Source organism: Mustela erminea, chromosome 13 (genome assembly GCF_009829155.1).
Source record: "Mustela erminea isolate mMusErm1 chromosome 13, mMusErm1.Pri, whole genome shotgun sequence".
NCBI lineage: Eukaryota > Metazoa > Chordata > Mammalia > Carnivora > Mustelidae > Mustela > Mustela erminea.
Genome location: NC_045626.1, coordinates 3,597,722 through 3,615,000, shown reverse-complemented (window position 1 = coordinate 3,615,000; position 17,279 = coordinate 3,597,722). Strand labels below are relative to the sequence as shown.

The 17,279-nt window shown below is 46.8% G+C and overlaps 1 protein-coding gene across 4 annotated transcripts in view; it reads left to right on the top strand.

The window, feature by feature from the left end:
- TSHZ1 (teashirt zinc finger homeobox 1) overlaps positions 1-17,279 on the top strand; it is a 75,421-nt gene that overhangs the window by 6,851 nt on the left and 51,291 nt on the right. The window contains exons 2-3 of one of the 4 annotated variants that reach the window (XR_004277851.1): positions 8,263-8,340; positions 8,515-8,547. The exons of 1 other annotated variant lie outside the window; for it this stretch is intronic. Coding sequence is in view for 1 of the 3 variants with exons in the window: in XM_032309164.1 (XP_032165055.1) it covers positions 12,881-12,938 (58 nt within the window). In the remaining 2 variants the exon portion in view is untranslated. Of the gene's footprint in view, positions 1-8,262; positions 8,548-9,070; positions 10,127-11,661; positions 12,939-17,279 lie in introns of those variants that run through there. 2 more of the 4 variants (XM_032309164.1, XR_004277850.1) reach the window with 2 other exon arrangements.

The window sequence follows — 17,279 nt, the reverse complement described above, 5'->3', positions numbered from 1 at the left end:
GGTGGCCACGGACTGGGTGAATCCACATTTTCAACGAACACTTTCGACAAACAGTTTTTTTTTTTCATAGGAAAACAACAACTTAATAAGCCATATGGGATTTCGAATTGATTTCTTAAAAATTAGTTTTTGTCTTCCCCTACCCAAGGTTTTTTTTTTTTTTTTCCCTTCTTCTTCTTCCTCTGGATTTTGATTTTACAGACCAAATAAGGCCGTGGTCGTGGCAGTTTTCTTACTGGGCAGAAAAAGGAAAATAAGGACAATTTGTATATTTGAGCATTAAAATGAAATTGTAATTTGTATTCCAGATCACCCTTCAAACAAACAAACAAACAAACAAACATTTTCTGTTTGGAGAATGGAGTCCTAGTGAGGCTGTGTCTTTGTTGGGCTCTGTTTTCTCTTGCTACACAGCAACTTTAATAATGCAAGACTTTTGTGTCTCCTGCAAAATATCGTGCCTGTGGGTCTTTACCTGTATGGGTGTGTCAAGAAGAGCATGTTGTTACACTGGCCGGGGGAAGCAGGGGCTGAAGGAGACTGAGTATTCTCCAGTGGTAGCTAGCAGTCAGTGCGATGACAGAAGAGTGACGTTGGTGTCTCACGAAGAGCAGGTATATTGGGTCCATGGCTGTAGCAAGAAAGACTCAGAAGAATATGAAAATTTAAAAATACACTGAAAATTTAAAGAGGCATGCTACGAGGTTTGATTCTTTTTTATTGAGGGGGGGCTACATGCTTTCCTCTCTCTGCTCTTTCTCTCCCACCTTTTCATTTTTGTAATAAAACCCGAATACCTTGACTTTATACTGTAAGATGTGCGAGATGGTTGAATCATAGACAGGGCAGATATTAGGAAGGGATTAACTGCTACCAAAACCCAGGTTTCAAACAAAAGCTGGGACAATTTAGGTAGATTAGAGCAAAGGAAAAAAATATGTGCATAGGAAGGGTATTAAAGCTGACAGATGAACAGGGCGAGGGACAAATTCTCCTGCAGCAGCTGTGACTGCCGCCGAAATCTTGACAGGTGTCAATTAAGAATTACTGCCTGCTGGAGCCATTTTTCCAGGCCAGCTGTCTGCGCGTGGAAGAAATAACACTTTACCCTTGTCACTTTGTTAGTTCTTAGCTATAGCCTCAAAATGAGTGTTGGTGTGCTAATCGATAACTAGTGTATTAGCAATTTTGCACATTGATTTATGAAGGGGAGCAGCTCCTCCTCTACAGTTATTAGCTGCTGATTAAATGTGCCTATGCCCGGCTAAGGGTGGATATATGTTCCCTGAGAGGCCAGGTCTAGAACAATCTTCTACGAGACTATGGTTGAAAACACGTTCATCATTGTAGGTCGTTAACAAGACAAGCCCCACTTAGCCAAGGGCAGGAGCCGCACCTGTCCACGGTGGGGGCCGCGGCCGGGGGTGAGCGTCTCCGTCCCGGGCAGCCTGTGCCCGCGTCGGCCCCTTATTGTTTTCTTGGTTCCTCTCGGAAAAGCCTGTAAAAAGGAGATGGCAAATTACTCCAGGACAAGGCTCAAGTTCACAATGGACAAAGAACGGGAAGCATTTTATTGGAACTTTCTTGGGAATGATGCGGGGCCTCCCTGAGACCCACCTGGCCGGGAAGGGAGCCCAGCGGCGCTCCTTGCTCTTGGGGACTGACTCCTGGGTTGGAACCCGACACGTGGAGATACTTTGTTGCTTTTTATTCTTTTTTTTTTTTTTTTTGGTGAGGGAAGAATGACAGTAACCACAATAAAAGTAGATAATGGTATGCAGTATGAAGAATTAAGATAACCAAAGACAAAATTTATTTGGAGACAAGGGTGGAGAATATTTGTGAATACCTTTGTGGTGACATGGCGGAGAGAGTTGAAATAATTTCTAAAATGATACAGGGCTTGGATTGATGTTGGGGTAGCAGTAGGCTGCGGGCAGAAAAGAACACTAAAGGAGAGACTGTGACCTAAGAGGTCAGGGTTGTAAAATGTAAATAGCAGTTGGGATGTTTGATATAGTTAATGGAAAGGTAGAGCTGGGCAGAGTAGAAACAGGTAATTTTTTTTAGTTTTTATCAATAGGGTTGATAGAGGATGCCCTTACCAACAAAATAAAGTGCTACTGTATTTTTCACCCGGGAAGGTATTTATTTATTAAGTTGATAACATTTTGAAAAGCAATGAATATAATTTTTGGGACAACAGTTTGCCGGAGCGATAGCACTCCTCGAATTGTATACAGCCCTGCACGATCATTTGTCCTTGAGATACACTAAGCACCGTTGTTATGACATCAGTTAGGTGAAGTAAAGGTTAAATCATAAGTAGTTCAGGGTCTTTTCTTGCTGTAGAATAATTGTCGTCTTTGCTGTTTGATATAGCCTTGGAATAAAAAAAAAAATTCTTGAACTCTTTCTTACAGATTTCTTTTTGGGGGGGGGGCAATAGCCCAGTATTCTTTGGGAACGCAGAAAAGCCCCTTAGCAGCAGTGATATTTGATCCTGCCCTCCTGGTTGGAAAATTTTCTAATAATGAAATAAGTGCTGGGGGCATCGTTCTCTGCACATGTGGTCTTGTGTGACTACGGTTGTGAGTGTGCTCAGCTGCACCGAGTGTGTATGGCCGCTGACCTGCACGTGTGTGGGGGGTGTGCTTGCTCACGTACCTGTAGGTAGGGAAATGCCTGTGATTTAGGCACTACCACTCGGGCAAGTGGCACATCCCAGGTTTGCTGCGATGCCGTCCCGCCCCCTGGTTTCCGGAAGCCCCCTCAAATGTAAAAAACCCTAGTGCTGTCAGGAGTGAAGGCCCTCACACACACCGTCCAGTAGGCTGCATGCAGGAGAGCTTGGCTGCATTGAAAATGCAGTTTGTTAATATTTCCTTCTAGAGAAGTCTTGTGGAGGCACGGAGATCTGTGCTTCCAGGCAGGGGCCTTCTGCATTTACAACACCGTGAGCTCTCTGTGTGGATGAAGCGATAGTTGACAGTGATTTAAAAAGAAAGAAAGAAAGAAAAAAGATTAGTTTTTTTTAAATGTGCCTCTTTTCTTAGGATTCATAGAAAACAGTGAATTGTGGTTAGATAAGCAACCGAACCAACTCCCTTTTACGTTTTAACTTCACTGGAGAAATATATTGTTAAATTTATGTACTTGGAAAAACCCAGCAGAGCTGCTTACTGAGAATTGGAATAAACAGGCCTCCAGTTACCATTTTTAATGGTTATTGTCAGGCGAGGAAAAGGAGATCATTCCTGGAGAGGTGTTTGAGCTCAGTTATGGTTTGGTGCTTTCTCAATGCAATCACCTGCTTGGATTTTCTGGTTTGGGAATATCTAGATTGGATTTCTATTTTAATTAGTGTTAAATTGTTTATAGATTCCATTGTTTCGCAGGAAAATCAAACTAACCCATTAAGGTCGAATCACAACTTTGATGTTCTTTTCACTTCATATTTTCTGGGAAGGCCTATTAGCTAAACTGCTTGCTTCACCTTTTCATGTTTTCCAGTCCCTTCGTTTCTGGATCTGCTTTTCGTTGCCCAGCCACCATGGCGTGCTGCAGCAGTAAGCAGTTTTTTTAGACGATAGACATTTTTTTCCTTTCTGTGTCCATTGTGTCTTTCTGAAATTCCGCGCCAACATGAACAAGGATTTGTCTCTTGTTTGTAAAGAAAAAAGTCAAGGCTCCGTTACCTTATTGTAGATTTTGCCATTTCTATTTTCCCGGCAAAATGCAATACAGGATTTCCTGATTTTTTTGTGATTGCGGCACATTCTGCAGGAAAATAGCCAACTAGAATCTCTCCAAGCCAAGCACTCACAGGGCTGCTTTCCGTGCCTGTGTTTCTGTTTCCAGCAGGGCTGGTGTTAACCATCTACATATTGAACCCTACGCGGTTCCAAATGTGAAATACGGGCATTTCTGCCTCAACTTGCTAGCTGCAATTTTTTAAAGGTGTGTTTCGTGGCTCCTTTCTGGAGGAAATTAGCATATGGTAAATATAGGTCAAGTACTTACATGCTTATAAATTCCACTCTAAAGCTTGCTGGGAGGCGTGGGTATATAGGAGGGGAGGCTGAGCTTGGACTGAATGGAGGTTGAGAAAATTTGGTTGTAAAAAAATATCCCCAGTTTTTAGTTAAAAGTAAAGTGCATCTTCAGCAAGATCATATGACGAAATAAATTAAATCAGCAGTGAAGGTCAGTATACATCCTGACTTGGGAATGTGAACTTTTCAGAAACCTGTATTTATTGCATTTTACTATTTTTAAAAGCCAGCTGCAAGATTCATAGCAAGAAATGGTAGGACATACCAATGAACACAGAACCGAAGTGAAGGCTCTTTTCAAAATGGCTAATACGCCTTATTGGCAAGACATCCCTGGCCGTGGGTGCCATTGCTACAACACGGCTTTAAAATATATGGATTTAAAACGCAAGTATCGTGACTAATATTTATTTCAAGTACAGAACGTGTCACAGCAGTGGGGCATCCTATTATTAATGCAGTAAACTGTGTAATACTCTCTAAGAGCCTGCCCTGCTCCAGTTCTGAGCTACATGAAAATAACAGTAAAACATGTCTGTTTTTTCCTGCTAAGCTTTATTGTTACCTGGGAAGGTACTGGCATCCAGAAAAGCCAAATACAGACAAATAATGTGACCATAAACAATACCTTAGCATTACTATGCCGTGCAGAAATCCCTTCAAACCCCCACCGCCACCCTGGGCTATATGTATATACGTGCGTGCATGTCCATATCCATCTCTGCATCTGTCTAACTACCTATTTGTCTATAAATACTCTTTTAATTTTAAAATTGAAGGGAACCGCTCCAACTTCAGAAGGTAATTGGAAATAAGCACTCTAATGAGTATTCTAAGTCGGCCAGGAAGTAATTCCAATTGTGGGTCCTCAGTGAATGGTATAGAAAACACTAATAATATTAATGAAAACAGGACATTGGGGGTCTTCAAAAAAGGAGGTGCACAGAGGTCTGGATTCGCGCACCTGTGGACGGAGATGGAGCGACCTCGCCGAGTGTCGTTTTCTGCCCCAGCAAACTTTTCCTCACCTCATTCAGCAGGCATTGAACTTGTATTGCTTGTCAATTTCAAATCAGTCATTAGCACTTATTTTAGGAGGAGGGAGCACGATGGACCTCATCCCCGGGCGGGTTGGAAAACGCGTGGAGGTGGTTTTGAAAGCATGTTTTTACCCACTTTTTGGGAACTGGGAAAAATAAGTGTCTCAGAAGCGCTGGGGGAAGACCCAACTTGGAACTGGTGGGTCACAAAAGAGCCTTGTCTCCTTCTGATCCCAACCCTTTCTGTGCAGCTTCCAGGGAACTCCCCGGGGCGCGGCGGAGCGGGGGGCAGGGTGCTGGATCCCACCATCCTGCTGCTTCAAGTTCATTGCTGTGACACCCACCATACCAAGCCCGTGGAGAGGCCCAAGGGCCTGGCTTTTGCTCCCTTCTTCCCCCTCCCCCTCTCGCTCGTTCTGAGTTACCTAAGGGGAGATGCTGAGCGTCTGCTGTAGGTGAGCTCCCTTTAAAGGAGTCCTCAGATGCCCCACTCACCCCCTAATTTTTGCGGCAAGAAATCCAACTCCAGTAGGTGCTTCGTACATGGTAACCGGATCCCGAGGTTCTCAGGCAGTTTTCTGAAAGTGGGAGCTTGTTGTGGTGTTTGGCTAAATTTCTGGGAGTAGCTGGCTGAAGGCATTAGCCTGCTGAGAGGCTGGCTTATTCCCAAGGGGTTTCTGCAAATTAATCACCCTGTGAGCTAAATTTGTTTATAGACGTATTTGGAATGGAAGAGATCGCATGGGACACATCGTCTACATTTGCTCCGTGGGGCACCTGCTCAGGGTACCACAAAGCCAGCTCCTCTGTGTCCTCCGAGCGATTCAGGACCTGACACCTCGTGATGGTAGTAAGGGTGATGACAAAGATAATAATACACCGATGCCTTCATCTTTCCTTCTGGGATTCAGGGTACTCAGGTCTCTCTCAACCAGAGTTGAGTTGGTGCAAGGGATTTGGGGGTGCGTGGAGATTAGACATAAATTCATGTGTCTGTTTCTACAGCAATTGCTTCTTAAAAATAATTTAGTAGTTAATACAAAAGCAGTAGATGGGTTTTATGTGCTTGTATAGGGAAGATTTTTTTTTCCAGTTTCACACATGTTCAGTTTTAATGGGTAATAATTACATCTTTGTGTTTTGATGTCGAAGGCTGGTTATGAGGTCTCATTCTGCAGACAGTCTCCTTGTTGGCTTGCTGGGAACTGCTGATTTCAGAGAGAGAGGGCTGCAGGCTGGGAGTCCTCTTGGTTTCAAGACAAGTTAATACTTCAGTGGGTCCTCAGTTCCCTGTCTGCGGACGTGGGTGCTTCCTCAGCCTTCTCCTCCAGGCCCTGGAGTCCAACACACAGATGGGATTGTGGTTGGAGCGGGGTGTGTGTGTGTGTGTGTGTGTGTGTGTGTGTGTGTGTTTAAGATGGATTCCTAAGGAAAAAAAAAAAAAAAAAGGAAGAAAGAAAGAAAACAACCCTCGCCACTGACCCCGCCGCCCAGCCGGCCCTGTTTGCAGGCATCCCCTTCCCAGCGCCTGGCTCCAGTGTGCGGCTTGTGGCCCTGATTGTGGAGCACTTGCCCTGTCTGTGTTGGGAAGGCAGTAAAAATGAGCACTAATCAATCTTTCGGAGAGAAGCAATGGGCATGCGGAGGCCGCTATCCTGTGACTAAACACACCCCTTTTATGGAGTGTTGCCACTAATAAAGGCAGCTTATTACGGAGGCAGAGACCAAAGCTTGGATGAGGTCAACCCTGACTGACAGTCATCAGTCATTCTTAATGATACTTTTTCCCGTGCTTTCTAAGGGATTCTGAGCAGAGTGCAAATCATTCGGGGTCATTCATAGTTCATGTACCCACAGATGGCAAAGGTTTTGAAAGACTTCGGTTTAAACTTGTTAAAAAAAAAAAAAAAAGATCCCACTTTTTTTTTTTTTAAAGGAAGGGAAATGCCCCAAAACAAAACAGATTTTTTCTTATTGGAACGTTTTCATGTTCTTTCAACCTAATAGATGTTTTACACACTACAGTACTTGTGCATTATTAAAAGAGACATAAATTTATGTTTTATGACGTCTGTCTTCTTTAATTATTACCTTTGATGTCTATTGGTGACTAAAGAGAGCTTAACAGGATTTCTGTCTCTTCTTAAATTTCGTGTCGTGAAACCCAGCGAGTCCCTGACACATGTGTGTTCCTCACCTTCAGGATTATTTTATAAATCCCTTTCTGATGAGCGGAAGTGTCAAATCAAGGACAGGTCATAAAGTAAAAGTATAAACCTTTTAAAGAGGGACCTTGGTAATATATAAACATTCTGCACACTATCTGAATTTTTTATGGACTAAAGAAAAATTATATTTCAGCTGGAGGAAGGGAGAAGTTTAAACATCAGCCTGTGTTTTAATGTATGATTCCCACCCCCAATGCCCACCGCCCCCCCACCCCAGCTCTTATTTACAGCCATGGAAGAAACCACTGGCTTTAGGGGCTATTTTAAACATTTGACTTGATTTGGAGCCTGCCTGTTGGTTGTACATGTTTAAATCCAGAAGGTTGACTTAGAATAGATTGTTGAGTACAGTGTCCTCTATGGGGGAAACCTGTGGGGTGGGACAGAGGCCTGGGCCTTTGTTCTTTCCCAGATTTTTTCCCTTCCATCCTCAAACCCTAGTTTCCTTGTTTGTAAAAGAAGGGTTTAGCTTATTGGAGGATCCTGAAAGCATTACTGCTCTGCCACCCCACCATATGCCTGAACCCCACCTCGTCTCGTCGACCCCTGAGCTGGAGGAAGTAGTTGTCTTGAAGCAACAGCTGTCCTCTTTTGTTTAAAAAAAAAAAAAAAAAAAAAAAAAAAAAAGCTGGTTGTGTTCGGAGAATTTGCATTTGGTAAAACTTGAGTGCCTTTTTACATACAAAATTGGAAGTAAGCTGAAATCAACAACTTCTGGGCCCTTCTGCCATTCTCATGTCAAGGCATATGGAAATATGTCACTGCACATAAGACCCAGAAATTGCACCAGGTGGAAGTATTGGGTGCAGATGTGTCTGATGGCAGTGTGCTGGGCTTCGGAAATGCTTCCTGGGTTCACTTCCTCTTAATCACACAAGAGTGGACTGGAAATGTGGCTGTAGTTTTTTAACGAGAAATGGCTTCCTTGCCTTTGTTCAGGAAATACGGGGTATTTTGAATTGAATTCGGCAGACATGTCTTGAATATCCCCTGTGTGCAAGCAAGGCATGGCTCTAGGTGAGTAAAACCATGGCGCTCTCTGGGATGCTGGAGATGTGGCTTCCCACACTTACTTGTCTGCATGTCCAACGAGACTTTCCTGACTGAGTGGGTCTATTACCTACATATTAGTGTGCCCTGTGACCTCATTGTGTCCTTTAAACATCTGGGATGGCCTCACAATCTCAACAGGTCTTCTGGACACAAGGAATGTAGATCCCACAGTCCTCGACATGCAGGGCTGATGGTGAGCTGCGGACCATCTCGCAGATCCTGTTCCTGGTAGGGCAGGGTCTTCCCTAGGTGCGGGATGCTTTGAGGGATGGAGCCTCGTGTGCACGGGCAGAGGGGTTAACTGGGGACTCCATCGGGGGGGGGGTTCACTTCATGGTGTCATAAAGAACAGGGACACCTCCAAGCTGGAACAGGTTTTTGTTTTTTTGTTTCATTTTTTATTTTTCTGGAGTTTTTTGTTTTGTTTTGTTTTGTTTTTTGTTGTTTGTTTGTTTGTTTTTGGCATTTATGTTTAGAACTCAGCCGAACAAGAGCCACTTGATGGAGAGGAAGGTTTGCACTTCACTCTGCGTGAATGTCAAATGTCAATTCGTTTGGTAAAATATGAGGCTTAAATGATAATCTGTGGTAAACAATTGGTTTGGGAATAAATGCTAGCTCTGGGAAAATCTGCAGGGATTTGATTTAAAAGATGTAACTCGGTAGTGTGGGGGGGAGGGAGGGGAAACGGGGGGGGGGGAATCAAAACTAGCAACATATTTTCAAGGCAAAGTAATATACATAAGGGTCAAGGTTGGTTTGTAGTATACACATGCCTTGGATGTTCAGAGGGGGTTAAGTCCTGATAGGGAAGAAAGTATTTGGATGTAGCTGTTACATTTAATTTTCCTTGTGCAGTCAGTAGATACTCTGTCTCCAAGGAATGGGTCTTTCCCTCTTTCCTACTCACCCTCCCTGCCCCCCCCCCCCCGTTTTTCTAGAACCTTCCATCCCTCCCCATTGGTGAGCCCACTGAGTCTTTGATTCCTTCCTGATTGCCCTCTGGAAGACATCTATCAGACACTGTCTTATCTGTTTGTAAGGCAGCTCAGGCCCCAGATTTAAGTCATGGGTTCTGGCTACAAGTTAGAGTGTGATTAATAATTGACTAATGTAGCTTTTATTTATCACGGGCTAGCACATTTCGCCATTACTGAGTTAATTTATGTTAAGTGTAAGCTGTCGTTCAATCTGTTTTTCAACTTTTTTTTTTTTTTTTTTTTTTTTTTTTTTAATCCTAAGTCTATCTTTCACTTTTTGAGAAACAAAATCCTTATACAGGGCACAGGCTCACTCGGTGCCAAAAAGTTGATTTCCTTTTCACTGGAGCCATACATCACCAGCCCTCCCAGCTGCACTGTCAGGCTGTGACAGAATGACATGTGTCATTTATCAAAGGGGCCAGGCTGGGCCTTGGGAAACGCTGCCGACAAAGCCTGAGAGAGTTCATTTCGCAGTCCCTCCTACCCTCTGTGAGCCCCTTGCCAGGAAAGCCTGTGATGTTTCTGTCTTCACAGCATTACTGTAAGTCCTTCAACCTTCACGGAGTTAACCCTCCCCACCTCGGCAGGCAGCAGCGGCTGCCCCTTCCCGCCAGAGCCACTCTGAGACCCCAGCGAGCGTCTGTTCCCGCCCGGGACCCCCCCTCAAGTCACCAAGTCCCCGCACCCCACAGAGTGCGTCTGCCTCGCTCTGCCCACTTCCTACAGCTCTAAGAATTCAAGCTCCAAGTCTCCCTCCGTGAGACAAGGTCAGAGACAGAAAGAGCAGGGATAGAGTTTCCCTTCTGTCCTCCCCAGCAGAAGTCCGCTCTTCTATTTATTTTAGGGCCTGCCTAGTAAGTGTTTTCCTCTGGGCTACTTTTGAAACCACCTACTAAAACCCCACAGATGTTTCTTCTCTGTTACTTAGAACCCGTAATCCCCTTCCTGCCCTTAGGAAGACAGTGATGAGGTTTGGGTCTTGTACTTACTCAGAGGACATGTATGTATGTATAATATATACATCCTATGTATTATATATGTATTTTTTTAGGAGGCAAAGAAAAGGCTGCCCTCACCCCCAGATTGTTTACTTTTTGGGTGAGTCCCCAAACTACCAGAAAGGAACCAAAAAGTGAAAAGGGAAAAAAAGATGCACCAGAGGCGAGTGTACAGTGTTAAAATATAAAAAAGCGTTTGGTTAAAATGTTTCTTCACCCTGGAAGGGAAGACTTTTGCGTTTTAATCATGTGTGAGAATGTGAGAAAAGTTGCTGGTTCTCCCATCCCTGCCCTTTGTACTCTGTGTAGTCCCCGGTACTGAAGCTATTTACGGCTTCAGATATCATTTAAAGAGATATCTAAGCAGACTGTTGCCTCAGCCAGGAACTTTCCAGAAAGAAGTCCTATAAATTAGCCATTGCTCAGGAGTGGCTGTTTCCTAGGCAGAGCTGGCCCTTCATTTGTCTACATAAGGCTAATTTATTTTTGCAGCCAGATGTGAGCTGACAGCCATCACTCAGAGCTTCCTTCCCCCACTGTCACGAGGTCGGGAAAACAGTCACGTTTCCCATTTTACAGAATCCCCATCAACATTATTGAAGATGGATGTATCTTTAAAGCAAAGATTGATTGTGGATATCGGAGTTATGGTGCCATTTATCATGGTGAATATTATTTAGACTTGGGTTGTACAAGGCTGTAACTTGAGACCCAGCCAGGGGAGGGACAATCTGGAAACGCGAATCCATGAACTTTAATGGATGGATGCTTTTTTCAAAGCTCAACTCACTATAGTGTGATTTACTTTTCTTACCGAAGGGAAACAAGCATTCCGGTTTTAAAGGGACAGCATCTCCCGACTGTCCTGTTTGGTGGGCCCCCGGCCCCCACACTGAGGACAGTCGGGGTGTGGGCAGAGTCACTCTGGAGTGTGATGGCACAGCCCGTGGCCGTGCAGACGGTGCTTAAAGACCAGTTTCCAGATCCGCCTTATCCATTAGGACCTTGATGATATTAGAGAGTGAGATGCGCCCCACAGCTTGCCGTCATCGGGGACACGGTAAAGACTGTGTCTGACGCCAGCTCCCTCTCCTAAGGGCTGCGGAGAGCAGCCTGTTCTGTGTAAGAGGGAACGAAGCTGGACCTCTTCCTCGTCGGGAGCATGAAGCTTCGGCGAGAACGCCTGGTTATCTCCAAATGCCTCAAGGTAGAAGCATATGCAGGAGAGGTAGTCCCGCCGACCTAATTAATACCAGTCTTTCTCGTTTTGCTTCAATATGGCATCGTTATGGACGTTCGCTCAGCTGGGAGTTCTGAGGAGCTTACTGAACGGGATCCGTGCATCGGACGGTGAACCTTCCAACGACGGGTTGTCATAGCTCAGTTCTTAGAACACCGGAGAGCTGCACGTGCGGGCGAGTTGGTTCTTCCTGTTCAGGGCGGGGATCCCGGGAGTGCACCCGTGATTGCACATGCCCAGGGACGATGTCCATCCTTCCTCTCTGCTGGGTTCCGAGTCCTTCCCTGGGCTGATACCTGGTCTGCAGGCCCAGCTCCCTGGGTCACGGCTCTTGGGTCCTTCCCTCGTTTTCTTTGTGGCTAATGTTTCCTCCTTCCGTTTCAGGGTTTTGGGCTCACGGAACGGAGAGGGGAGCTCCTAGCAAGGAGTGGCCTGGGCGCTCAGCTGGAGCCGGGCCGAGCAGCGGCTGGGTAGCCCCCTGCCGTCCCAGTGCCGGCCAGACTCACGGGGCCCTGACACCGGGTGGTCCCCGTGACGCTGGGGCACATGGACCTGCGCAGGGCTGCCACCACTGGCCCTAGAGCGCCACGTGCCACAGCAGCTATGATGCCGCTTGTGACTTGGAATGTATGCTCTCCTTGCCCCCTTTGGGCTTTTAAATATAGACAGTTCCTCACAATTGTGCAGCCTCCAGAACAAAGAGTAATTCTTTCTTCCTTAGCGTTGGAAACTTCTGAGGGTCAGGAGGGTGCACTGTTTGCTGGGGCGAATGTCACCCGCCACATGATAGGTCCGCGAGACCGTGAGTCTCTGTGCATGAAGCTGCTCCCTGCTGTGTCTGTGTCACAGGTCCAGGGGACATTAAGCTCCTTGTGGGCAGGGCTGCGTGATCCTCCTGTCCCCGGAGCCTAGCACCATGCTCTGTTCATGTCTGTCCGGTGGCTGAGCGACCCACGACAGAAGCTGGCTCCCAGCAGGAGAACTGAGTGGGGGTTCAGGATGGAATCAGGGGGCCTCTTCTATTGAAAATCGCTAACCCATGTCTGGTCAGAGGATGGTTCTCTTGGAAGCAGCTGTCCTTATATCCTAACTCTGATACAACCTTAACAGAAGAAACTTGGAGTCCACTGGGACAAAGCAAGGGATAAAGGGAGGGTGCAAAGTACTGCTGGTCCCTGCTGGTGACTGCTCGGTGCAGTGGGGGCAGTGAGACGAGACCCGGAGAGTCAGGGGTTCCTTTCCTGACCACCCCTCTCCAGGTAGACTCGCTTGCGGCTCTGCTGATGGAGCTTTCAAAGGACGTGGGCCGAGATCTCCTATCAGTCTTATCAGGGTGGACAGGTCTGTGTTTATTTGCAAGTTAAAAGCACATTCTTGGCCTTTTAGGAACATATGCAATGTCTGCAAACAGGAAGTAGTCCGTCACTTTCGTATGAATCATGGCGTCCGTAATGTGGGCCGAGGTCAAGTCATCGCACTAAATATATTGTAGGCGGTGTGAACGCAGGGGGGCCGCGGCCGCGTCAGCGAGGCAGGACACGGGGTCCTGGCGAGAGTGGCCGGGCACAGTGGTGCCACCGCAGGGCTGGGCGCCCAGGAAGACAGCAGAACTTCTGCAGCCACAACTGTGCATCGGTAAGGAGGCCAAATTTATCACGGCACATTATGGAGTGCAGCAAATGTCATGAAAACCATTGTTTTTTAATTTTTTTCTTGGAGCATTTGAATGAGGTGATTTATGGTAGTTATCCATCGTAAGGGCCATCCGTCAGGTTTTAGTTGCTAGGCAATCAAAGCAGCAGCTGTTTGCTTTGAATCAAGCTGAAAAGTTGTCAGTCACCACACGCAGGTATGACCTTAGTGGTGGAAAACATCATGTGTGCAAAATTAAAGAGACGTCGCCTCTCTTCCCTGATTCCCCTGACTGCCCTGTCATTTGTTGGTGTAGCACGAGCCCTTCCTGGCTCCTACAAGGAAGAAAAAAAAAAAGAAAAAGAACAAAGGAGTGGATGGAAAATTCCTTGACTGGAAACTCGAAAATACCCTTTAAACACTGTGTTTCCCCCCTTCTGTGTTTGTACAACACTTACTCAAGTGCACGCCAACGGGATGGGAGGTGGAACCATGATTTGTAGGATTTCATTCAGCTGGTTACACACGCGAGCGCGCGCACGCGCGCACACACACACACATAGAGTTCGCTGGTGGCGGGGAACCAAATCCCAGCAGTTCCCAGCATGTGGCCCTGTTCGAGGCCAGTCTGATAGCGTTTTCGGGCTGACGTGGGTGCCGTGAGGTGAGATGCTGTTTCTGTCCTGTTGGTGGGGCCTTGGCGGGCTGGGGGTGGAGGACTGCCGGGGGCGTCACTCCATGGTGTCCCTGGGTCCCTCCACAGTGCCCTCAGCTGCCCGGCTGCAAGTGGACACCCAGCCTCTGCCCATCACTGGGCACCTTTGCCTGTCACTCAGCTGTCTGCTCCTGCCTGGTGCTCGTATCATCTGGGGCCATGTGCCTGGCGCTTCTCCAACACGGGGCTTCTCCTGGATCCTGGCTTTTCCGTCGGTAACCCTGGAGCATCTTGAGTCTCTCTGAGGATGCTTCCGCTGACACCGAGAGACCATTTCTCGCTCTCAGTAGCTTGCGAGCGCCTGTGTAAACTGAGTTACCTGCCTGTACCCTATAATTTTAGATACTCACAGGACTTTAGAACTTAGCCCTAGTAAGGAAAATAAATGTATAGTCAAACCCATTTTGAGTAATGGAAGCTAGATTTCCATTATTTGTGAACCTTCCACATGGGAACTTTTCCTTTGTTTCTCAGTTGGCTTTATGATGTAACCACAGAGGTAATTTTTTATCAGGAAGCCAAATTTGGGGGATCCGTGCATCATAGGGTAGAATCTTCCTTACTCGGACTCCCCTGGGTGGCTTCTATGTGCTTGGTTTTGCTGGTGGATATTTAGCCCGTGTGGCTGTAAGAGGTTTAGCATGTGTTTTGGAAAGTTTAAAATAAGTTGAATTTGAGAATTAGGTTTGCGTTACTCAACTTGTCCTCAGTTATCTTGTTTTCATCTGTTCATTCGGCCAGTGTTTCTGAGGGTCCAGAACATTCCTTCTGGTAGATGGTTGTGCACATTGGAGAGGTAACTCGACTTGGGTTTCTCATGTCCCGGGTCTGTAGTGGACTCCAGGGAAACTGTGAGGAGAGCCCTCCATTCATGCTGGACAGTGGACAGGGAGGGACACGGGAGCCCCCACTACCCTTTACTTGGACTCCTTGAGGCTAGACACATTCTGGAATTCAGAATTTCTCAGATTTTGGAAAGGAAATTCAGTGTATGTGTTGTATATTTGCATCCTCAGCTTAAAGAAACATGGATTTTTCTGTAGTGAACTGTGTGATTATTCGCACGGCCTTGGGTGAGTAAGCTCTAAACACGCTCACATCTGTTCAGCTCAGGTTCTGGTGGACCCAGATGAGGTTAGATTTGCTGTCACCAAGTCAAGAACCTGTGTTGAGTTCTCAGACCTATTCGGATCTTGGAAGGAGTCACGGGTCCGTGTGAGCTCACGAACCCATGTTCCCAGGCTGCCCCTCTAGGCCCTGCACCTGCCTTGGCCAGTCCCCAGCCTTAGCAGTTGTGAAATTTGGAGCCGACCTCGTAGCTTACTGTGTTGCAGGAATTCTGTCTGGAGTTTTTCCTCCCGCGCCCACACAGAAAAGTGATGTCCGTTACACCTGCAGCCTCCCCAGCCCTACCTGCTTATCTGTTTAAAACTTTGAACTACAGAAACGTATTTTACTCCCAGTGTGTTCTTTCCTCGCTTTGGGGGGCAGGGAGTCTGGAATTCGTAGTGGAGCACGGTTCACTTAGGAAGAAGGAGCGGGACACTTCCCTCAACAAGGCTGCGGCGTCCACGCGGATCTCCGTGGCGAACACACAGCATTTGGAGCGCAGTCCTGGGCCAGTCGCTCCAGCTCCGTGAGAAACACGCCACGGTGCCGCCCATTCGGGCTGTTGGCTCTGGGAGCCAGCGTTGGCCTGCGGGAGTCCACACGTGTCGGCGTCGCTCCTTGTTTTTCCGGGGGTTACAGGTGGAGAGGGAGTCCGCCGGCCTCACTGGCAGCAGAACCCTGTGGTCACTCTCGGGGTATCGGAGCTAAAGGAACCGCTTACGCAAACTTCCTTTCCGAGGGGGTCATGGTGGGCCTGCTCCCGTTCTTCCCCTAGAGAGGCTGTTTCATCCTCTGGCTTTGCGAGGAGGCTTGGAGCACTGTGTGTGGAGCACCTGTGCCCCCGCTCCCCACCTACTGTGCGGTTCACCGGCTGGTAAGACTTTCTCTGTGCTCGGATGGGAGGATGGATTAATTGATCTTTAAAATACTTTTAAAAACCCAACTTTGGAAGCACTGAGTGTGGGCTTCTCTGGGCACGTAGGTATATCCATTTTGTGGTGGTGCTGGTGGTTCTCGGAGCTCTTTGAAAGGCAAGGCTACACCTGGGCTCTGCTCGCTTTCATGTTCCATGGGATATCATGGAGAAGCTGCTATTTTTAGAAGGGCCCTGTCTACACAGATGGAAGCTGAAACATATCCTATAAATTTGGGGGATCTCCCATGTGCCAGGCAGCTGAATCGTGAAGAAATGGTGGCCGGCCGTGGGTCTGGCCAGGGACAACCAGAGCCAGACTCGCCTTTACTGGATATTTGAAATGACGGTCGCTGCTTCCCGGCACACCTTCTTCCTCTGGCTGCCCTGGCCCCTCTTCTCAGCCACTTTTTCCCCATCCTTGACTCTGTCCATTTCTGTCTCTCCCCTACCTCTCCCCTCCCCGCCGATTGTAACACTACAGCTGTTCTTGTCACGTCTGCGCACAGTTTAAGGAGTTATTTTGCAGTGTCTTGAGCTCTTCAGAGGACAAGTGCTCCAAAATCTAATAATTCATAATAAATACAGTTCCGGACGATGGAGTAGTGGGGATGCGTCGGGAGTAATGACCACTCTGCCGGGGCTGTTGGGCAGTTATTGGAAAGGTTTTTTCCCATTACATCTTGTATTTTTTGTATTATGCTTGGTAATTGGTAGTTGGTTGGTTACCAACTCAAATTAAGAAAATGCTGTGTGGTTCTGGATGTTTCCGTTAACTTTTCTGTTAAGTATGATGTATTTATACACACACATGTCTATAAACTTAGTTCAAGGGTATCGGGAAAAAGGTTTCTTTTTTTTCCCCCCTCCTCATGTTTGCTGTTCTTAAAACACTCAAGGAACAAATTGTTTCTGTGATATTTTAGGTGGTTTTTAAAATACATTTTAGATATTGTGTTGGCTGCTCTACCTTTGATTTCATATTAAAGGCAAATGGCCCCCCTGCCCCCGCATTCCGGTCTCTGTAGGTTGTTAGTGCGCCACACCTGCCCATGGACATGTTTGATGTGCAGTCACTTGTGTGACCGAAAATGAGCCTCAGTGGGCCCTTGGGCATACAACAAGCTGCCTTAAATCCTTCTTGGAATAAGGTGGGGGGGTAAATGAGAAATAAATATTGACCTTAAATGTATAGTTATCTTGGCTTCTTGACACGTGGGCTCTCTCTGGAACTTTCTGCAGGGGACCCTGGTTGTGCCTTGACACTACTGAGTTAAGAACACCAGAGTCGCTTTAGACTCAAGCCCAAAAC